The sequence below is a fragment of the Protopterus annectens genome, chromosome 14.part0 (assembly GCF_019279795.1).
Source record: "Protopterus annectens isolate FY-2018-M chromosome 14.part0, PAN1.0, whole genome shotgun sequence".
NCBI lineage: Eukaryota > Metazoa > Chordata > Ceratodontiformes > Protopteridae > Protopterus > Protopterus annectens.
Genome location: NC_056748.1, coordinates 1,141,790,727 through 1,141,816,112, shown reverse-complemented (window position 1 = coordinate 1,141,816,112; position 25,386 = coordinate 1,141,790,727). Strand labels below are relative to the sequence as shown.

General features: G+C 38.5%; 1 protein-coding gene across 6 annotated transcripts in view; it reads right to left on the bottom strand.

The window, feature by feature from the left end:
- ENTPD1 (ectonucleoside triphosphate diphosphohydrolase 1) overlaps positions 1-25,386 on the bottom strand; it is a 1,310,478-nt gene that overhangs the window by 185,476 nt on the left and 1,099,616 nt on the right. For all 6 annotated transcript variants that reach the window (XM_044056932.1, XM_044056929.1, XM_044056930.1 and 3 more), the window contains exon 4: positions 20,429-20,579. In XM_044056932.1, the coding sequence (XP_043912867.1) occupies positions 20,429-20,579 (151 nt within the window). The remainder of the gene's footprint in view (positions 1-20,428; positions 20,580-25,386) is intronic.

Genomic DNA, 25,386 nt, shown 5'->3' with positions numbered 1-25,386 from the left:
CACATTACAAAGACATGCATCTGGAGCCTTTCTCCCCGGGCCTCCGCTGAAAATTGGCTTGTTCCAAGTCGGACTTTCCCGGTTAACAAATGATAAATAAATAAAATATGGTAGTTCACTCAGGTATATAACTTCCCAAAGGATATGATAATGCATTTATGGCATTTACTTTCAATTCATGATTTTGGTGCCAGTTATTTCTTTGGGGGCAAACCTTCCAGCAAAATGGCTACATCATTGGGGACTCGACTTCTAGCTTGCAGTCACCTGCAAGTTAAGTCAGCCAGAGCCCTCTGGTATTGGCTTTCACTTCAGAGAAGATGATGTAAATACTAAATAAATAATGAATTATTTCAAAGGAAAACAAACTTAATAAAAAATAAAAGCAAATTCCAACAACCCTGTAGAATAACAATCTCCAACCATTTGGCAAGACTGCAGATTCAAGGTTCAGCCGCAGCTGAAACAGAATGCTGGAGTGAGATTATTAAGTCTGCTACAGAAGAATGAATGAGTTGAATATCCTGAAGATAAAATGAACAATTATGATTGATACTGCCTCAAGAAGTGCGACAGCGGTTACTGCCACAATAACGTCATCCTTAATATGAATGGCAGTGATGCAGAAAGCCATCTACTGTATGTTTACAGGTGTATACTAGGATAATGACCACTGAGGCCTTTACAAGCCTAGGCATGAATCCCAAATGTATTCCACAAGATTTTGAGTATTAGAGGTCATTTTAAGGGATATAGCTAAGTTAGAGTATGATTTACAGCCACTTAGAGGTGTCATGCTTGAATAGGGTTAAGGAAAACCTCTGCTTCACAGAGATGAGAAGCTTGTTCCAGAGGAGGGAAACCCACTGAGACACACACCTCTCCCTCCAACATATCCTACTTATGTCACAAGCAAGGTTCAAGTCCTTAGATTGAGTAGTTGTGATGCTGTTAGTTTTTCGGATGTGCAAAAGGTCAATTAGAGCTGGATATGTTGTATGCCAGGCACAGATTGCATCTCAACAGACTGTAACAAATGAGTATAGAGATAGGGCTTTGAAACACACTGCATAGGTCCCTACAGCACAACAGATACTGTAGTGGTTAAACCCCCAGATCACTAGCTAGTGATTAGGATTTCTTGTGGTAAGGTCACTTTACTGGAATAGGAAGAGAAGGAAGACAACTATATCATAGTATTGCGGGATTGAGGACTTAATGAATTAATCCAGCAGTCAAGTAGTGATATTAAAGAGACAGAAGTATATAGGCAAGACTGCAAGCAGAGAAACTGGACGAAATGCCTTCATTCTAGAAAGGAAATACAAGTTCTCAATAGCCAGAATATCTAATTTGTGCTTTATGAAGTCTTCAGTAAATGCCTGGTAGCACTACACTGACACATGGAATTAGTGTATTTATATGATTAGGGATAGGAACAATCAGTTATTTCACACAAATCCACAGCACCACAACAAAGAGAGAAGAAACCATCTGGAAATAAATAAAACAAGGAAAGAATTACAGTTAAAAGGATATTAGATGACACAATGTCTGTGGGCGAGATGCATTAGCAAAAGAGAGCAGGTTCACTCTGCTTCATTACAGTAATACACAACTGTGTGTATATGCATGCATATCTATATGTATAATTAACTTTAAATAATATACTTGCAAACATAAAATTAGTCTATTTTCAACAACAATAATTGGGGGCCACAGGGAATGTAAGGCATTCTTTGCCATCACATGAAATCCCAGCCAGGATGCAACAAAACTCCCTTACCAGCCTCAGTAAGAAGCTGAGATCCCTCATAAAATCCTCCAAAGCTAGTTACAACTAATTGCCAAAGATTCCAAAGACAACCACAAGGCATTCTATAACTATGTCAAGAATCTAAATGGCAATGCTCAGATCTGCTCTGAGCTACAACAGAATGGCATTAAATATATTGATCCCAAGGATATTGCCAATATATTGGCAGATCGATTCGGTGCCAAATTCACCCCCCTCTCCCCTCCTAAATGGCCCAGCTCAATACCGGAAGATTTCCAAATTCCAGTAAGAATGGCCACACAGGTAAAAAAACGTACTCTCCAAAGCTAAGAATACAGCATCTATGGGACCAGATGACATCCCGGGCTGTGTACTACATGAACTACAAAATAAACTGGCACCCAAGTGTCATGTTTAATCATAGCCTCACCTCAGGCTTTGTGCCCACTGAGTGGCGCACAGCTACAGTTATCCCACTCCACAAGGGGGATCCACGTTGGATCCCGGGAACTACCGCCCCATCAGTCTGATGAGCCTGATCTGCAAGACCATGGAATGTATTATCATGGAACTTCTAAACAAAGACATTGGCAACCTTCAAACACTGGACCCCACCCAGTTTGGGTTTGTGAAGGGCCGATCTTGTCTCCTGAACCTGATTGACTTCTTTGAATCAGTCTCCAGACCTGTGGATGAGGGTAAGGCGGCCCACGCAGCCTATCTGGACCTCCCCAAGGCCTTTGACACCACCCCCCACTCTGGAATCATAGATAAACGCACTAAGCTGGGTATTAATCCCTACGTCACTCGATGGGTTGCCAACTGGCTCACTGACAGAACTCACACTGTAAAAGTAGCCAACTCCAAATCCAGCTCCAGACAAGTGGAGTACCTCAGGGTTCAGTCCTGGGATCGCTCTTGTTTGGCATCTACTTCTCTGAAGTACAGGCCAACACTAAGGGACTCTGGCTAACAAAGTTCGCAGATGACTGCAAACTGGGAGCCATTATAATGATGTGGATACTCTACAAAAGGGCCTTACAGAAACAGATGCTTGGTGCCAGAGCCATGGGCTCAAGCTCAATGCCAAGAAATGTATAGTTCTCCCCTTTGGGAAAAAACATGTACCCGTGAATTACCACATAGGTGGCAGCACACTAAACACCGAAAGTGTGATAAGAGACTTAAGGACACAGGTGGACAGTGGTCTTGCCTTCGATAACCACATCGCCACAAAAGTCAGGAAATCCTTCTATGTGGCACAACTCATCACTAATGGCTTTTCATCCAGAAAAAAGCAGGTCATTGTCCCACTGTACTCATCCCTCATTAGACCCATTATAGAATACAATGCCCCATTTGGTATGTACCTCTGAAGACATCTGCAACAACTGTAAAGGCTGCAGAAATACCTCACTGATAGAATCACAGGCCTAAAGCAGATGCGCTATGCTGACCGCCTTAAAAAACTCCAACTATACTCTGTCGCATATTGTCTACTCAGAGGTAGTCTCTGCTCAACATACAAGGCCATGTCAAACCCAGAGCTGTTGGACATGCTACAGTACACTTAAAGAAATCCCAATTCCTCAGAGCCACACACTCCAGGGATCTAAACCTTGTCATCACAATAAACAAAACATGCTGGAGGGATAGGTTCCTGACCCAGAGACTCCCTAGACTCTGGAATAGATTGCCCATACATGTCAAGCAGAGCATCTCTTTGGCCCTCTTCAAAAGGAACCTTGACGATTAGATGGGCAACAGAAAATTCACCCTGGGGATCATGTCAGTCGCCCTGCTAGACAGGGGTCCAGGGAAGTAATTACAGTGGGAAGAAATAGCCAGGGAATTGTTATGGCTAGGCTTGTATAGGCCCTAGGGCAGATAGCCCAAGTTTAGCTAAAGATATACTGCACCCTGTCACTAGCCTTCATAATCAGAACTGAATCCATGAAGTTCATACAGGCAACTCTGTTTTTCTGTGCATGTTCTAGAAGAAATGGGCATGAGCAGCTTTTTAAAGGTACAGTGACCACAAGTCCTATAGGGCTAACTACACTAACAACAGAACTTGGAATACTGTAAATGAACCACACAGAGAAAATCAGTGCAATACCGGTGTCAGTTATTTTAAATACAAAAAGGTCATGGACGGCCAGAAACAAATAATGTTGCTAATCTTATTTACCATCCTAGTTAGGGGCTGCTTAGGTGTAATGAGGTACCAAAACTGAAGACTGAAATGAATTCAGCATTTCATACTCCTTAATAATGCATAAACCTGAATGTATAGGAGATTTGTATACTGTGTACATCGCTGTGGGTGAGTGATCAAAATCTCCAACTCTGAGCTTCAGTCTCATTTTAAAGACCATCTGGTTCATTTTCCTGGTACCCCCAAAGAGCCTGACCTGGATAAGTAAAAAAATATAAACAATGTTGTATGTAAGCAGCAAACATGTCTGGTCTGCTCGCTCTGTGCACTTGATCCAGCTAGGTTTGTCACAGTATTGGTCACAATGGGGGCAGACCCAAGGTTTAGGAAGCCAAAAGGGGGAGAAGAAATTACCTGGAAGTAGAGGAGCCAGAGGTCAGCAGCAACAGGCCATAAAGAGGTTGAAATAATAGCTGGATTGTTGCAAATGGATATCACATTGCTGTACAGTGCCATGTCCCGGGACCAGTGGAGGGCAAGGCCTGTGGATCTGCCCTAGGTGTAACAGAGGCTCAATGGATACCTCACATAAGCCAGATGTCTGGGCATTAAGATAAGGTTTCTTGCCAGGGTAATGTTCAGTTAGCTAATTCAGAATATCAGCCTCCCCAGCTAGGATGCGATCTACCACACAAGGAAGGCTCAAGTGACAATTTCCTTAAAATATCTTATGTCCTGTCTAATCAGAGAAATGTACAAGAAATGTGTAAGAAGCTGGAGAGAGAGATAAAAAGTCAAATAAATGGGAAGATCCTTGTTTTCTGTAGTTACATCCAAAAGCTTGCTTCAGAGTCATACTTAAGTAAAACTAGATGAAAGTAAACAATGTGAATGTACACCAAGGGAGAAAACACACACATGTATTTTATTTATGCTTTGATTACTGGGATTATTCAGCTGAACTAAGGCCCGTTTTCAAAGAAGGTCCAAAGAGTAAATCTCCACAAAACAAAAGCAGATGAAAGACTGCACATGTGCCAATAATTACAGTTAAGATAAAATTTAAAAAGGAAAGTTTTCGGTACAGTTCTCATAATTTATAAAACTGCATGCCAGTTCAAGTTTGAGATTACAAAGTCTAAAGACATTTTATGCCAAACTTATTTTTGTCATCAAGAAAAAAAGATATGGATTAATGTTTAGCTTTTGTAAAACGCTAACTTATTATTCAGTAACTTAACTTCATTTTGAACTTGCTACAATGTAATTAATTCTGATTTAGTGGGCTTGCTATGTCTTTTTTTTAAGCTTTTTTATGCTTAAGATTAAAAAAAATTATAGCAGGAACTGGAATGCTCAGAGAAGTAACAGTAGGGACAGTACTTAAAAGCAGGAAAACATCTTATACATGTTATATAGTTAGGGGAATATTTCAAATATAGCTTCCTACATTTCTATACAAAAAAATCCCTGCATTAGTTTGAGCTTCCAGATTGTTTTATGAGGTACTGTTTGATTACTTGGAGGAGTCTAGAATGGATTCAAAATTCTTGAACTTGGTAGTAAATTTAGAGAAGTAATCAGGATTGGCAAACTGGAAACTAATGCAAACTTTTATATGAAACAAAATATTTTGATAATAATATTTTTTGTTGTTGTTGAGTCTTTTGGCTTTTTCCTGTTAGGGGTCGCTCAGCGGAACTCCGGTCCGCTAATGAATGGCAGAAGATATTTACGTGCCGAGTTGCCAGCCCTGATGCACAACCTTCAACGAAGGTATGCCCATTCATGCATGTCTCCACACAGAAGACGTTCTAGCTGAGAATCGAACAGGACAACGTCTTACTTTGAGGCAACAATGCTACCACAGCACCACCACTGCATTTTTATATTAATAAACATAAAATAGGTTTTGAGTCCCACTATAAACAAGGGCCCTACATTTGGAAAAGAAATGTACCTAGCCTTCTCATTGTCAGAACTTTGACACAATTTATGTAGAAGAATACATAGAAATGTCTTGAATGTTAATCTTCTTCTTCTTGATCACCTGTCCGCGCATTGAATAATTTAGAGTGCCCAATCCACCTGCAGAAATGTCTTGAATGTTAATAATCTCACTTAACTAAGAATGAGTGTCTTGAATGTTAATAATCTCACTTAACTAAGAAGGATGAGATTTACTGTGCCTTTAAAACTATTACAGTAGTGACAAAGCATTCAGAGACTGCACAGCGGAAATTCTCTGCAATGCTAAACATTCTAGATTGTACTTCATTGCATAACAGTTACATGTTACAAATAATGCAGTGGATCAACCAAGGCTCACACTTAACATTAATGGTTACAAAACTCCAGTTAGAGCTAATTCTACAGCCAGAATTTGTGTGCAGTTATGCAAGGCATAATCAACTTTAGTCAGTCTGTAGCAAAACATATGGCTGAATGTAATGCCCACACATGTTTTGCAGTCATGAGCATCTAACACCCCTCTACTAGCAGCTTTCCCTCTGTGGAGGTCATCAGAGGGGAGGCATTCTAATAACTCTTTAGTCTACATGTGCACCTAAAAAGTTAGTGAAAAGGGTAATGCAGATTCCTGATTTAAATAAGAAAGTATAGTGGGTATTATGAATGCGGAGCTGGTGCTCGTCTAAGTGTGTGTGTGTGTGTGTGTGTGTGTGTGTGTGTGTGTGTGTGTGTGTGTGTGTGTGTGTGTGGTGCACTTCGGCTGGTGCCAGATAAAGGCATGCACTCTAATTCTCAAATGGAAGGAAAAATCCCATGACAGATCCTTCAACATCATCAGTCTAATCTATGAATCACACTTACTGCTAATGCATTCACATTGGGGAATTTTTATACCTGTAAAGTTACTTTAGTGCAGTAATTTAATTTTTACAAAGGATGGGTCAAAGAGGTGTCTTTGGATCATAACCTTAGATGATGCATCTTGTGCTCTGTTCTCCACAACGAAATAAAAGGCTTGTGTAAGCTTTATGAGATTGATGAATCCTACCTGTAAATCACAGGCCAGACTGCTGAGTTCGGCCATCAAACTGTACTCAGTAACAAGGGGAACAAAGCAAATATACCCATTATTTCATCTCTTTTTACATTTGTAATATTAGTCAGCCTAACACAGTTAGGAATTAACTACTGTAGATAAGCAAAAATATTACATCATTCAAATTTATCTCATAATTTATTTAACAGAAATAGAACAGAGTGGACATGTTTTACTTCTCAGCATCTCCATTTCTTGTAAATCCTTTCCTTGTTTAGCTAAACTGGGTTTCTTCTTGTTTTCACCTCATTTTTCCTAGTCAGTTATTTCCTTTGTAGTCATCATACTTTCATTTAATCTGGTACAAAGCCACCCAATAAGTGTCTCTCAGTTCTTTCATCATCCAATTCAGCACCTTTGAAGTCTCACACACATTACTGATATTTCATGGTAAACTCCATGCTTTTGTGTTCAATGATGGTTAGTAATTTAAGTCAAAGAAGCACAGAAACACAAAGTTCCAAAATAATGCAAAACTAATGTCAACAATGCACCGTTTGACTTTTACTTAAAGACAAAAAACTAGCCTCTTTTCATAACTCTGCTGACCCCACCAATAACTCCAAATATGCTAACTCAGAGGTTACTCATAGTTGGGTGCAAAAGAATGCTGCCTCATGCTCCCAGTTTAACAAATTCCTTGTGACCTTTCAAATAACTTGGCATCCTTACATAAAGAGGTTTTCAATAGACACATGTATTGTCATTTTTTGAAATTCTTTTCTAATTTAAGGTTACATTAATCATTTTGACTTCACCAGTAGTCACATATTGCATTCTGCATTTTTGCATATCATTATTGCAAAAAGTCATTAATATTCAATCCAGCATTTCTATTTTGTGTATAGCTTTGGTTTGTTTGTGTCTTTCGGCTTTTCCCGGTTAGGGGTCACCACAGCGGAACTCCGGTCCGCTAATGATTGGTAGTGGATTTTTACGTACCGGGTTACCAGCCCTGACGCATAACCTTCAACGAAGGCACTCCCCATTCACGTATGCCTCCACACAGAAGACGCTCTAGCTGAGAATCGAACGGGACAACGTCTTGCTTGACAATGCTACCGCAGCACCACCACCGCAGTCTTATGTACATAATAGAGGCAATACAAAATTACCATTTCCATATTTATAAAAAAAAAAAAAAATACGTGAAATCCTCCAGCCTTAAGGTTTATGAATAATAACTATTTTTTTTCCTTTTTAGAGGTTTCTTGATCAAGATCTATATAGTTGAGGTATTCCACATTTCATTTAATTCAAATTGAATGAGAAACCTATAATTTTATTTTTGTTTATCTTCACAGCTGTACTGGCCACCAAGCCACAACTGTCAATCCAGTCCTACTCCCTTACCTAAATCTCCACCCCCCCCCCACAGCACACCCTTAGTGTCCCTTTGCTATGCGGGCATCCCATTTGGGAGCGATCCTGAACTCCAGGGGCCCCCACTCCAACTGCAAGCTCTTGGAGTTTGGCACATATCAGGAAAGTGAGTATGATGGATAAGTACACTCATCCTCTCTCTCTCTCCTATAGGTGGTTAAGCTGTTATTTACATATGTGTCACCTAGACTGTAGTCAGGGATTTATCTGTGTCACCTGAACAATATAATCTACAATTTGATATATATATCTTTTTTCAGGTTATAGTCCCAGTGAATCTCTTTGTTATCAGTGCAGAAAAGTGGTTTATAACCTGTACAATATATTCACATGAGCAAGTTTCAGTCTGCTGGTTAGTGAAACTTCACTGTATTTAACTACAGTGATACAATATCATCTGAGTGGAAACAAGGGTACTCAAACAGTAAAAAGTGTCAGTGTCAAAATTAGATTTTAAAACACTAATATTAAAATGTCAAAAGATCATAAAAGTCTCATTTCACGTGATATTAATAGGGAATAGACTATAGCACAAACAGGTTAAATATTTTGAGAAATATATAAATGCAATAATCACATCTGGAGCAATTAGGTGTAAAGCTATGATTTATGATTTTGCATATGGTAGGTGAAAACACCCTCTACTTATGGAATACCTTCACAGCTAAAACATAAATATGCTGAAATTTAAGCAAAAATTACTAAATATCTCGATCCAAGGAAAATCTGAACTTTGTTAGTAAAAAAAAAAAAAAAGCAATAAAATAAGCCACCAAATCACATATCAGGTCAAGATAAAAATGACAGATATGAAATTCTTTAAAGATACACTGAGTGCCATTCATAATACAAAAGCTTGCATCTCTTAAACTCCTAAAAATGTTATTTAAAGAACTTAACCTTCCAAAACAAAGTCAAATTAGACAATTACAAGGCATTAGTACATCTCTGACAAGCAAGCAAAGGGTATAATACAAATGTATTTACTCATGGATGACCAAAATAATAAAATAGACACTACGGATTGAAAACAAATGTGCAGGAATAAGTGAGTTTGTGGACTCTATAGGACAACCTTTCTCGTAAAAGCAAATTTAAATTTACTGACACTGTAAACTAAGTATAGAACAACAGAACAACATAAAAGCACAAAAAACTTAAGAAATAAAATGAAATCTTGAATACAACAAAACATGTTATGAAAAAGTCATAGCAAATTGGAGTGATGGGTTTTAAAGTAACTCTTCAAGACGACCAATGTGGGAGACCCTTGAGCAAAAAAATCTAGGAAACTCCAACTACACAAGAGAAGCATGGAATGCAATTTCTGTGTTGTGTGTAATACATCAGGTGTCCTTCTGGATAAGTAGGACTCGAGCTATTCAAGGGTAAATACATCAATGCCAGAACTTTATATGTGAATAAGTAGCAAATGCAGACTCCAAAGACGTAGATTTCCAGTTAAACTCTGAAGCAGAAGTGGACATTTGAGTTGTTAGCAAGGAAACTCAAGATAAAGGGGACTAGAGTAATCAAGCCATGAAGAAATCTTGGGAAGAAGGTGTGATCTAGGTTATGTTTTTGGCTGACTGCAGAAAGGACTGACCACAAGAGACCTGTGATATTAAACAGACAGTCCATCATCCAAGATAACTTCAAGGTAGTGTACCATAGTAATTAATTCAAGCCTACCTACCCCATCAACAATAAATTCAGATGTGAACAATGAGCTCTTCAAGATGGCCTGTAATGCCATGGATGTAGTCCTAGATATGTTGATAACCAGACAATCAGCCATCTCTAGGACTGTATGGACTCTATCATTTTCTAGATAAACAGCATCATTTATTTGCTCTTACATAAAGGAAAGGTTTTGCGGGGTTTCATCTGTTTTCAATGAATACATAAACCCCTCCCTTGAATGAGATCACGTAGAAGTATCATGTATATATCATAAATGTACCAGATATAAAACACTTCAGTACACCAAAACAAGGTGGGAGAGGAAGACATTGTTCTGAGTTCGGGGGGGGGGTATACAGATAGTAAATAGTGCAAGTGTTCTGGGCTTTGTCGCAGGTTTCTATGGTTGCTTTGATATGTCACTATGTCACTAAAGACAACGGCATTGGTTAATGTTAATGAAGTCTACCATATAATCAACATAATCAATTATCATGGCAACAGATAAAGGGAGGGAAGGTATCCAGAAATGGCCCTTTCCAAGGAAAAGACAGAACATCCACTTTACAAGCCAGAGGACTTGGGATGCAAACAGAATAGAAGAAGTTGACTGTTCAGAATGGAGGCAAAGTGACCTACCTGAGGAATACCCCACAGATGGGCAATGACCAGTAACATCTCTGTGAAGCATCCATTTCTGTGCTTGAGAGACAGACCTGCTCAAAGAGTCTGCCAATAGATTGTGATCCAAGGGAATGTAAACTGCCTGAAGGGTCATGTGATACTGGATGGTCAGATTCTACATCACTGTGGTACTATCTGTGAAATCTTAGACAAGTCTAGGATGGAAGATGGAGTGGAAAGCCTGTACAGCCAAAAGCAATGTCCTCATCTCCTCTTCATTAATGTGATCTGACCACTGATGAGGAAGCCACAGATCATGAACCTTGTGGGACCACAAAAAGCCCCCCACTACCTGTATGAGCCATCTGTAAAGAGGTCCTGATTTGGAACTTGAGCTCGAAAAGGAAGCCCTGGGTTGAGCAAAAGTTGATGAATCCACCAATGAAGCTTCAGGCAGGAAAGAAATGATACCGGGAAGACCAGGGATAGACAATGTTGGAGTCACACTAACTTGAGGAACCTCTGAAGCTTTCTCATATGGAATCTTGTGAGATGGACCATGGGAATGTTGGAAGCCAGGAATGTGAGAACTCTGATAGAGTCCCTGACATAGACAGAGTAAAAAGGGATAAGACAAAGGTAATTAGAGACAGAGCCTTAGAGGCAGACAGAGATGCCAGCATGGAAACTGTCTGAAGTCTGCAGCTGAGGAAAATATGATCCTGGGAAGGTGTCCGAGCTGATTTCTTGAATTTTTATGATGAACCCCAAACTCTGTAACAGGGACGTAGTAAACCAGAGATCCTAAAGCAGAGAGTTGGAGAAAGGAGCTTAAATAAGTAGATTGTCTAAATAAGGAAAGATCTGAATTCCTCAAAGCATGCAAAAAGAAATGACAGGAGAGAGGCATTTGCTGAATGCCATTGGGGCAGTAGAGAGATCTAAGGGCAAAGCAGAAAATTAAAAATGCAAGGAAGAGACAGAGAAACATAAAAATTTCCTGAAGAGGGGATGGATGGAGATATGTGACAGCATACATCCTTGAGATCCAGAGATACCAGAAAGGCTAGGGGTGGCTAGCATCCACAAAGAAGAATCTTGAGGAAGAAGTTCCGCCTGGAAAGATCCAAAATTGGTCTCCATGTGCCCTCCTTTTGTGGGACCAAAAACATCCTGGAAACAACCCCCTTCCCTTCCTGGGTAGGAGATGTGGCTTAATTGGTGCCTTCAACCAAAACAGAGTGAAGAAACACTGGCAAAAGAGAGAGCGTTTCCTTAGGAGGCTGATGAATGCCTGAAAAGGGAGGAAAGAACATTCAGACCATGAAACATCCTTGATGGATAACAGACAGAACCCAGGAATCTCAGGTAATATGAAGCCAATTTGGAAGAGACATAGAGAATTGCAGGGACAAGGGAACCTCACTAAGGGAAGAAGGAAAAGAAACTGCTAAATAAAAGCCAGTTTTGTCCTGGGAAGCAGGTTTCTGGGTAACAGGAGTCTGAGCAGACTTAGCAAAAGGCACACACCTACAACTCTTCTTGCCCTTTGGAAGAGGGCAAGATTGCCTACGAACAAAATGATGACTTAGAGAAATAATCCCTCTGAAATCTGGAAACAGGAGAAGCAAAAATATATTTCAACTCCTGCAAGGCTTTACCCTTGTCCTGGAGAAAATTGTAGCTGCATTTAATTGAGTGGTGGGCAACTTGAGAAGTGCAGCCAAGCAGGAAAAGGGACAAAGCCTTCACCTCAGTGTCAGGAAGGACAGATACCACCTTAGAAACCTTTACAAAGGAGAGCCAAAACATATCTGGTCATATTAAGTCCTGTAATTAATTGCCCAAAATGATAAAGTGGCAGCAGTGTAAACTTTTCTGCCCAGCCTTTCTGTAGCCATATTATCCATATCAGAAGGGAATAGCTCGGCAGAAGGCAGAAATCAGAAGGCTTATCACAGGAGCCTCACACTACCGAAGGGACAGCAGAAGGGTATTTATAAAGAAATTTGCACACCTCAGGCACTTTATAGAATCTATCTGGTTTATGTGCAGGAGGCTGAGATTCAGGGCAAGCAACAGGCATTAATGAGAAAGTATCCAGAAGGATTGTCAGAACAGGAGGAACAGAAGATGGCTTGAGAGACTCCATCAGATCTTTTCTGAATCTCAGAGACTTGAGAACAGTGCCACTTAAAATAGTCCATCATACGAGCAATGGTATCCCAAAGGATATCTCCTCTGGGGGGAATCTGGACTTATGAAGTCTTCCTCCTCTTAACCATAGTCCAAGGGAAAAGGGATTTGGGGAGAGTAAGCCAAAGATTCTTCCCCAGAGTCTAGGTCCTCATCTGAGGAATCCATTTCCCTAGGCCTCTTCAGTGGAATGGAAGACAAGGGAGGAGCAAGCACAGAGACCCCTTGTGGATACTTGAAAGCCATCAAAGCATTAAATGGTTTACTATCAAAATATGGAAAATCAAAACATTTCTCCACAAAATGATCAACTGTTATTCTGAAATTTGGTAATATCAAACAGCCCAAATGTCAGAAATGGTAACCATGGAATCCACATTCGAATCGGCAGTTCCAATGTCAAATGTCCATGTTACGGTAACACCCTCTGTATATTATATATACCAACTTCCGATCCTCACTGTGCTGTGATCACAATTCATAACATCAGCTGCATATTAGCAAATGTGCACTCACTTTTGCTAATATGAAGTTGTATACTTTCAGCTTGATGTTATGGGCACTGGTAGAACACATGTGTGATCAACCAGTTTTTGTTGAACTGCATTTCCACATTTTGACTGTAAACCCATTACATAAACTCTTGAGTCAAATCCTGCCATTCATGTTGGAGATCCTTAACAGGGGAAATGTGCTTTGCTTTTTGTTTCTTTTTTCTGTGGGACATCCACACAGAACACCTTTGGAGGGTCAGGAAGCTCCTCCCTAACTAAGCTTTGAAGAATCCTCCTCAAATATAATCAGGCAAGGTTCCCCCTCAATGTCAGGTATAGATGTTTGAAAAGTTTCCGAGGATGTGCAAGAAGCTGGATCCATGCTGGCCACCAACTCAGTTGCGAAAGAGGAATCCAGAGCAACTACAGGATGCTTCTCTGGGCTTTCACCAGCCTTGAGAGAGACATCCAGAGACAACAGCTGGATCAGAACTAACGTTTTTGGTCTTCTTGGCAGATGGCTGGCCCTCGGGACAGGATGATTCTGAAATAGCACCCAAGCCAACAACTTAAGATGTTGATTCTCCAGGTATATGAACAAGAAGGGCACAAATGCCTGGCAGATAGAGCACAGAGTATGATTGTAAGAAGCACTCAAACAGATGAGATACTGGTTCATGATGGTTTTTACAGGGAATCTGCATCCCACACTGACATTTTTTCTTTCTGGATGACATGAACCCAACAATGACAAAAAATAGAGAAAAAACAAGAAACTGCAGTGGGGCACTTATCTAAAAAGATGGCTTGGCACTATCACTGCAGACAAGAGTTCAGACTGATGCACAACAATGGTGTTTGGATTGCCAACAAAGAAGTTGGGTGTGTGTGCACTGTACATCACCTTTATGCCCTTATAGCTTGTGTATGGAAAATGTGTGACATATGATGCCTATAAGTACTAAAGACTTTGGTATACTGGCCATATTTTGGGCTATTCTCGGCAGGAGATCCCCCTAGTTAAAGAATATTGCAACAGTGACAAAGAAAGGAATCAACCCTATAGTCTTTAAAGATCTTTTCATAGTAAAATGAAGGATAGATGGACCCACATGAATGTATCTGTGTATCTGACAAAATCTGTATTTGTATACACCCCTACATTTAAATATCTTGGGAGCAAATGGTCCATGTAACAGCGGTATCTTCAAATTAGGCAATCTTTCAATAACAAAACTGGGGGGGGGGGGTGCCCATCACTTCAGCTACTTCATTACTTCATAAAATGATTTTCCAACTGACAATAAAAATATCTCTTAATATTGTCAACATCCCCAGAATATTCCAGAGCAAAGATATCAATGTATTCCTTTTCTTTGCTCTTACTGTCTCCCCCAGAATTAGCAGCCACAGTGTGGTCTTGAAAAAATAAACAGTTACATGGGGCAATCGTCACCTACTCCCCCTTACTAAAATACTACATCAGTGATTACGCTAACATGACTAAAGTGACTCATACAATCATCTTCTTTCGGCTGTTCCCGTTAGGGGTCGCCACAGCGGATCATCTGTTTCCATTTCTTCCTGTCCTCTGCATCTTGCTCTGTCACACCAACCACCTGCATGTCCTCCCTCACCACATCCATAAACCTTTTCTTAGGCCTTCCTCTTTTCCTCTTACCTGGCAGCTCCATCCTTAGCATCCTTTTCCCAATATACTCAGCATCCCTACTCAGCACATGTCAAAGATTTGCACATATTTCCTATTTCCCAACCACTCATCAAGATTTTTCTTCATTAGCACTCTTCAAAAAAAAAAAATCTTGATGAGTGGATGGGAAATAGGAAATACACCCCGGGGGTCACTTTTGTGTCTCTGCTCAACAGTGGCACAGGAAAATAACTTTCTTGGGTGGCGTAAGCCAGGGAACCTTGTTGGCTAGGCTTACGTAGGCCCTTGGGCTGATGGCCTAGTTCCTACCTATGAACCAAACCAACGCAAGCTTGCCTCTCTGACTTTGTCTCCAAACCTTCCAACCTGAGCTGACCCTCTAATATACTGATTCCTAATCCTGTCCATCCTTGTTACACCCAGTGCAAATCTTAACATCTTTAACTCTGCCACTTCCAGCTATGACTCCTGCCTTTTTGTCAATGCCATCGTCTCCAACTTATACAACATAGCTGGTCTCACTACTCTCTTGTAGACCTTCCCTTTCATTCTTACTGGTACCCGTCTGTCACAAATCACTCCTGACACTCTTCTCGACCTATTCCACCCTGCCTGTACTCTCTTCTTCACCTCTCTTCCACACTCACCATTACTCTGAACTGTTGATCCCAAGTACTTAAACTCATCCACCTTCGCTAACTCTACTCCCTACACCCTCACCATTCCTCTAGCCTCCCTCACATTCACACACATATATTCTGTGTTAGTCCTGCTGACCTTCATTCCTCTCCTCTCTAGAGCATATCTCCACCTCTCCAGGGTCTCCTCAACCTGGTCTCTACTCTCACTACAGATCACAATGTCATCTGCAAACATCATAGTCCATGGGGCCTACTGTCTGATCTCGTCTGTCAACCTGTCCACCACCACTGCAAATAAGAAAGGGCTCAGAGCTGATCCTTGATGTAATCCCACCTCCACCTTAAACGGATCTGTCACTCCACTGCAGACTTCACCACTGTCACACTACCCTTGTACATATTCTGTGCCAATCTTACGTACTTCTCTGCCACTCCTGACTTCCTCATACAATACCACAACTCCTCTCTAGGTACCCTGTCATATGCTTTCTCCAAGTCCAGAAAGACACAGTGCAACTCCTTCTGACCTTCCCTATATTTCTCCATCAACAGTCTCAGAGCAAACATAGCATCTGTAGTGCTCTTTCCCGGTATGAAACCATACTGCTGATCGCTAATCATCACCTCCCTTCTTAACCTAGCTTCCACTACTCTTTCCCATAACTTAAAAATAGGTACCAAAACACTTTCTCCACTCCTCAGGCATCCTCTCTTTCCAAGATTTCAGTAAACAATCTGGTTAAGAACTCCACTGCCATTTCTCCTAAGCACCTCCATACTTCGACTGGTATGTCATCTGGACCAATAGCCTTTCCACTCTTCATCCTCTTCATAGCTGTCTGTACTTCCTCCTTGCTAATCTGTTTCACGTCATGATTCACTATCCGCACATCATCCAACCTTCTCTCTCTCATTCTCTTCATTCATCAGCCCCTCAAAGTACTCTTTCCATTTGCTCAAGACACACTCCTCGCTTGTGAGTACGTTTCCCTCATTATCCTTTATCACTGTTACCTGCTGCACATCGTTCCCAGCTCGGTCCCTAATAAAGTACTATATTCAACTAAAAAGTACACTACAGCAAATATGTCAACTAATTAAACAAGCAGTAAAAGCAATTGTTCAACAAAACCCTAAAATGATGAACAGTTGCTCTTCCATGTACACATTCAGAAGTATACCACGAGTTGAAGGCTGTAAATTGTAATTTCCCAAACTAGTAATCACTAGCCACTGCTTACCACTGAAAATAGAAAATTTCAAAACCCACTACAATGCAATGTAAAGCATTTTGCCCTGTGATATGGGGTGGATGGTTTGTACCCCCAATCCCATGCATCTTAAATATACTGACTCTAAGTTCACTTTTACTTCAGGATACCACAAATTGAAATGTTAACTTCAGATTACACTGCACTTTTCTGATCAACATTATGAAGACTGAAATTTAGAAATGTGGATTTTCATTTACTCCCTTAATATATTTATAGTTAGCTTGGTTGAATCATATTTCTGCAACTCAAGTTAACTGTTTACAGTTTGGAGAGAAAGGCCATTTGGGCAAACTCTTTCTTGGCAAGTTCCTGTTGATCGTGGTAGTTCTGAGAATTTGTAAACTAGGACCTGTGTTAATTTTAGGGTTAGGGTGAGGATTAGGGAAGGGCATAGATTAAATTTTTTTGTGTATCTGACTGTTTTAGAGTTATGGTTAGATAAGGGAATAAATTTAGTGTGTCTGTGTGGCACGTCAGTGTGATTGTTAGGGAACAGGGTACTAACCCTAACACTGCTGCTATCCCTAAGGTACAGCTTACAATAAAACAGTCCTTTCTGCTGGGCAGAATAACTGGTTGGGTTATGGGTAGTACTTCAGAAAATGAAATGTTTTTAGATGTGGTGTGTGTGTTGGATTCACGTTGTCAGTATAATGAATGACTGATGTATTTTGGTCAATGTCTTTGTGTTGCTCATTAAATATTTTGACATTTTTTATTACATAATCATATATATATATATATATATATATATATATATATATATATATATATATATATATATATATATAATATTACATTATGTTATGTTATGACTATGTTGTGAATGAAGTCCTGCTTATAGGAGGGACAAAAGTGTATACATTTTACTATATTGTGCTAAAAGTTATGTGAATTTTATATCTGTTTGGTTATTAAAGTGTTTTGGACTCATGTGACCATGTCTTTGGTCTTCTTCCACTGTACTGAGTGACAATTCCTTTTTGGGTATCCTGTCAGAGGTTCTTAGTTTTTTCTGGATTCCCTTGGCCTTTCTTTTTGATATATGTGTGTATTGCATGCAACACATCATAACATCCATTCAGTCACAGCTGATCTAGCACAACTTGTGGATCATTAGCTGATCGAAAAAAATAAAAAAAAAAATGGTTTAGAAGGATGAAGCCCGCCCTGCACCCCCACAACCTCTGCTAATTATATATGCCAATGCCAAGATCACATTACAATGCGGAAAGGGCACATTCACTGAGCCCAACTTTACCAAAATCTCACAAAGAGCAACTGTTGGCATACTTAATCAGCTGATTTTGTTGGCAGTTTTCCTGGGTTGACAGATAGATAGATGGATAGATATGTATATACAGATCAACATTAAAAACATCAACAGCAAAGGGCCAAAAGAAGATGGGCAGCCTAACACTCATGCTCTGAGGCACAAACCTGGACCATGCAAAACAAAACTACAGTTTTCTGCAGGGTCAAGCCCCCGTGGAACCCCGACACCCATAGCTAATTATATAAGCTAACTCAAAAAACTGCACATTCCATCTGGTAGGGGCATATTCCGAACCCCAGGGAGTGTCAATCTTCTGTTTTGCCAGTGAAATAGATGACATTTGGGAGATTTGATTACAAAAAGAGTTCTCATACATATATTTTATTTTTGTATATATTTTTACACATACACAAATGTATGCATGTATACATACATATCCACAGCATGAAGAATATGTAAATGACTTATTAATCCCCAACAGTGAATGAGTTAGTTTCAATGCCATAAACGTTTTAAGTGCAATGCTACTTAACTCCCTTATATGATTTCACTTAAACGTAATTAATTTAAAACTCAATGCAGGAATAAATTTCTCATATAAAAAATAACAAATATTTAACTGACTGAGCTTATATATAAAGTGAGAGATATCACTGTAGACATAAATACATACTTCTATAAATATATATTCTCTGTTTACCATCCTGAAGTTGAGAGCAAATGTACATTAGAGCAAGTGGGCAGCCATCACTTTATCAATTCCATAACCTCCTACCTCTCATAAAGTGAGTTTTGCAATGTTTTTAATAACATGATTAGGGTTCGTAGCTATCAGGAGACAAAAGTATTATTTGAAAATAGATTCCTTATCCAGTAGTGCTAACTTGCCAACCAGCAATTTGACCAGTTTGGTTACAACAACATCTAATATATCAACTGCAAATTTTTCAGCCTGGGGACCAAAGGTAATCCCACATTCAATTTGGTTAATAAAGTCTTTGAACTTTAATAAATGCAGTAATGATCCTTTCAGATATGCCATAAATTATTCTGGTATGTATTTTGTATATGTATGTATGTATGTATCTATGTATGTGTATATATATATAAATAAATATATATATATATATATATAGATATTTATAGATATATATATGTGTGTGTGTGTGTGTGTGTTTGTGTGTGTTTATATATAGATATATATATATATATATATATATATATATATATTACACACACACACACACATATATATTTATATATATATATATATATTATATATATATATATATATGGTTTCACTTCATAATACTGAAATATCAAAACACTGAAAATGAGAAAACTTCATAATATGGAAGCCCAAAATACTAAAAATCCAATCCTGAAAACTCAAAATCCTGAATGTCAAAATACTGAAAACAGATGAGATACATATACTGACTGTAAACAACATAAACCTAATTACATTCCATCAAATATAAGCAGAGGGGCAAGCCCCCCTGCACCCCCCACACTCCCTACTTAAATATATCAACTCCAAGATTGCACTTAGTGTAGTGAAGTGCAATCTTGGAGTTGGTAGAAAGTAATATGATTTATGTTGTTTAAAGTCAGTATATGTATGGTGTGTGTTTTCAGTATTTTGAGTTTCAGTATTTTGAAGTTTCAGGATTTTGAAGTCTCAGGATTTTGGTTTCAGTGTTCTGAATTTCAGTATTGTGATATTTCAGTATTATGAAGTGAAACCATATATATATATATATATATATATATATATATATATATATATATATATATACATGCCAGAAATGGATCTGGCTTCAAGGAATGGTATACTTATAGGGGCAAAAGGACAGTCTTCATTGCTTTACTTCTAATTTGTCAAAAAATAAAGTACAATAAAAACGTATATTAATACCACTTCTATCAACTGTCTTTTAGAAAAAGTTTTCTGTTTTTTCAGAACTGTACAAACTACCAACGTACTTATGTGCATACATCTAATTCTTATATGTAATTAATGTACCACGTTTCATGCAGAAATGTATGGGAATTTGTGCTTCAGACTCACTCATTTTGCAATAACCAGTTGACCTATATTGCATTAAGAGAAACAACTCCACTGAACCTGAATTTTGTCTCGGTTAAATAATGCACTTTGTTTTAAGGGGGAAAAATCATACTCAAGTAAACGCATTCCTGCTGTAGCTCCTAGGTACACTGGAGTCTCACTGTGTCTCCTTTTTGGAATATCCTCCATTGCTTTATCCATGCAGTTCTGCAATGACTTTCCAGCATTCTGTACTTTGTTAGCATAACTGGAAATGCCGGAACCTGCAGAAGAGAAACAAAGACTTGTAAAATAAAAAGCAACACCTAACAGCTGTGGTAAAATCTGCTTTTGCATACTACTACACCTTAGATATGAAACATTACTTCTATATTCTTTTTGTAAGACCTTTATTAATTTCACATACATTTGTAAACAAACCATTACAAAGATTTTTCTTATTCATGCATTATAGATGTATTTTACTTTGTTTTTAATAATTGTTCATCCTAACATTAGAAAAACTTGCTCAAATCCTACTTTCTTTGAAATTTCACTCCTTCTCGTGAACATTTTCTCCATGCATTGTTCTTGCAAATTCGTGCATTTCTATGCAGTTTATTCCTTCTCATTTCTAAAGATCATCCCACCTCTAGTTCTTTTATCTCCTTTACAACATTTGACACTTCATTTATAGTTGGTTTAGATTTTGATTTCCCTATTCTAGGAATTGCTTTTTTGGCAGCTAGTGGCATTAAATGTAGTAAGGCCTTGTCATATCAAGACATTTCAGTATCTATAACTCAAAAGCATCATTTCATTAGTTACAGTAATTTACTCACCCGACACTTCTAAGTTCCCTGTAGGGATTGTTAAATTCTGCCACTTATTACATTCCCAAACAGCATGTTTCCACTTACTCATTCGTTTTTAAAATATATTGAGGATGGTGCAGTGGTGCAGCAGTAGCATTGTCTCCTCACAGCAAGAGGTTCTCTGGTTCAATTCTTGGCTGAAGTGCCTTCTGTGTAGAGTCTGCATGTCCGTTTTGCATTTGTGTGGGTTTTCTCTCTTTCTCACACATAAAGACATGCACCTGGAGCATTTCTCCCCAGGCCTCCGCTGAAGATTGGCCTTGTTCCAAGTCAGACTTTCCCGGTAAACAAATGTTAAATAATTAAATAAAATAAATATTCCGCTATTTTATAAATATAAGAAATATTTTGTATTACTGTTATTATTCTCCTTAAGGGCCTGCATTCAAAATCCTTCTCTCTCTTATTTTGTGAGCTTCAGTCGTTCAACATCTTTTCTCTCCTCATTGATTTGTAATTTTCTGTGTGTGTTATACAGATGAGGCTTAAGCATGTAACTTTTTACAGTATCCCTACAAATCTGGTAATCCTAAACCACCTTCTTCTATGGGCAAAAACAACTTAGCCCTCTTAACTCTTGCCTTTTTTGTCTTCCAAATAAATTCTTTCAATCCTTTATTAATTATGGTCTACATCATAACGTCTCAACCTGGAAACATCAAAAATCTGGACAAGGTCAATGAAAAATAGTTACAAATCTGTACACTGATTAACAAAATTTGGCATATATATAATTACATAACCCTGCCCACGCCAATGGGATTGTGGGATACCAACTTTAAAACGCAAACTGAAGAACAGACATATGGCACCAGCGTGCCCCTGCAGCCATTACAATGTCCCATTACCTGGCTATTTGGCCCCATTTACCATAAACACTAATGTGTGCATGCATACTGCATTACTTCTACAATGATTATTTGGATTTTATTTTTACATTTTATAGCACAATGCGCAAACACTAATAGATATCTGCTAAACAAAGAAATACTGTCTCACAATGAAAATAGACTTAGCATTAAAACTTCTCTGCCCTTGAAACTCGCATTCATTCAAACAGCACTGAAACCCATACCACATCCAAAGAAAATGCATCTGGCCATTGGTGCATAAAGATTACCTTTGGGCTGTATTCAAATCATAGGCCCCTTGCACACAAAACAAGAAACATACATGTATTCTTTGATGCACCTTCCTGACTATATTAAATTATATTCCTTGTATAATAATACAGCAAACTTGTTAGACTTAAGTTAGAGCGCAATTTAAAATTATTGTTTGAACATTTTTCCAGTAAGCAATGAAACAAAATGCATGAACCATTAATGACAAAACTGCCCAATTTAGAACATTTCCATCATCAAGGTCTACCTACACACACACACACATATATATATATATATATATATATATATATATATATATATATATATATATATATATATGTATAGAATGACAGTAGTGTAAGCCATAGGCATCTTTCACAGCTTCTCGCACTTATTTTCAATTTCAGTTTTTTGGGGGGGGTAGGGGACAAAAGGCCAAAAAACAGGGACACATTTTAAACACTGCTTGTATAATTTTGGAAAGATGCTAGACTAAAATGTTGTGTTACCACCATGCATTTCACTGCCAAAACTTGAACCCAGGACCCTGTGCACTACAGTCAGAGCAACATACCACTGTTCCAAATCAGCAGTTTGCTGAAAGATAGAAAGACTGAAAGTTAAATGGCTATCATTTACTAAATTCAGTTCTCACTTCTCACCATAGCTGTCAACCTCTTAGCACAAAAAAATGGACAAAGCCAATAATGGGGGAATACAGAATTCAGTTCTCACTTCTCACCATAGCTCTCAACCTCTTAGCACAAAAAACCTAAACAAAGCCAATAATGGGGGAATACAGAATTCAGTTCTCACTTCTCACCATAGCTCTCAACCTCTTAGCACAAAAAAAACCTAAACAAAGCCAATAATGGGGGAATACAGAAGTCACTTTTCACTTTTCACCACAGCTCTCAACCTCTTAGCACAAAAAAATTGGACAAAGCCAATAATGAGGGAATACAGCCCCAAAATAGGGACACATTTCAAATACTGATTTTATAAACTTAGAAAATTGCTAGAATAAAAGGTTTTGTGTTACCATTTATTTTATGAAGACTATGAAGTCTGAAATTCAAATGCCTGTCATTATTTAGTGAATTCAATCCTTCAGTGATTTGCCACAAAAATCCTGAAAACCACAGATTTAATGAGGAACAGAATAAAAATATGAGGCATAAGTTCATAAGTGGTGGTGGCTAAGGACTTTAGGCTCTTTTTACCTGTACCTAAGGTACAGAGTTTGAGCCTGACTACGTACAGCCACCAGGTATATTTACCTATCTCAATGTCAATAACGAAATAAAAGCATCTCCCAAGCAACAAACTTAACTCTGTTCATGGGCCAAAACTTCATTGCGCTAAATACTGTAAGCTAGTTTCCTTCCTGCTTGTGCCTGCAGATCCATTCGAATCAAACAGTGAGCCGGAAATGCATGCCCTTGAGCTCAATCCCACAGGCTGACAGACCTGACATTATTGTGCACATGATGACGTCAGTTCAAAACATGAAAGCAAAAAATTAAAAAAGAAAGCTGGGAAAAATGGGAAAATAATCGGAAATGAAGGGGTGCCACTCAGGAATCGTAACACCCCATTATTTGGACCCCAAAACTTGGTAAAAAACAAGTAATTTGGGATGGTTGAGAGATATGGTCCACATCTTCTTCTGTGGCCTAGTAAAAATATGCTTGACCTGTATATAGTACTGACAGAACCAGAACCATTTCCACTCTGTGTAGCTTACTATCATATCCATAATCAAGAGCCTCCAGTTTTTCAACTTTTATATTATCTTTTGTTTTGTTTCTTCCCACACACCATTAGCTGCCATAACAGAATCCTTTTTAATTCAGGCATAAAAGAACTTTATTATATGTCCCCATAAATATAGGTATTGCAGAACCAGTTTATATGTGAGGACACAGTTTATTGCTATAGCGTTTGTTTTACCTTCCTTTATTTTATATCATGATAAATACAAGAAACTTTCTCAAAATGTTCCACAACACTGAAATATCCTTTTCTGGATTTATCAGTGATAGAATATCATTTGTAAATAATGCTATTGTTTCCATGATTACCATGTCAGTTATATTCTTGAATTTGTGAGTCCCTTATTTATTTTTCCAGTGGCTGCGAGTATAAAGTAAACAACAAAGGGGAAGGAGGACACCCTCTGCCTTCTTTGTTCAAACAACTTGTCAGAGAGAACACCTTCACTTTAATTCTTGCCTCTGAGCTTTCATACAAAAATATGTTTGACTTGTATGGTTTACTGAAAGAACTAGAAGCATTTTCTCTACATGCATCTTACTATTCATATCCATAATCAAGAGCTTCCAACGTTTCAATGTTTGTATTACCTTTTTAGTTTCTTCCTCCATAGCTTTAGCTTTCACAACAGAATCCTTTTTAACCCAGACACATAAAGACTTCACCTTATCTTGTCCCTATAATACAGGTATTGCAGAACCAGTTTATATGTGAGAACATAGTTTTATCGCTATTAACTTTGTTTAATCTTCATTTATTTAATATCCTGAAATGTACATACAACTGTCTGAGAATGTTCCACAGCAATGAAATATCCCCTTCGTGGGTTTGTCAATGTTGTCAATAAATCATTAACACATAAGGTCATTTTTTCTTGATTACCATACCAGTTTTATTGTTGAATTTGTGAGTGCCTTATTTTCTTTGCCAGTGGCTCTTAATTGTAAAGCAAATAACAAAGGGGAAAGAGGACACTCCTGCCTGGGTCCTCTGTTCAAACAGCTTGTCAGAGAGGACACCCCACCTTAATAATCTTGCCTCTGACCCTTCATATATCTTCCTGATTAACCTCATTATTATATTAGAAAATGCTAATTCGACCACCTCACACCATCACTAGTATTTTCAATATCAGAACTGTGACACCTCTTACTTAACTATTGTGGATTTAGTGTATGTCTATGTAAACTTGACTCAGCTGTAAAACATATGACAAGATTGTAAAGGTAGACTTTCTGTAGTGCAACTTGTAGTTTTTTTCTCCACACCCATGGCTATTATTGTTGGATAAAATGCTGGTTTTCATTCTGCACAGAGGAGTTGGATTTTTTGGA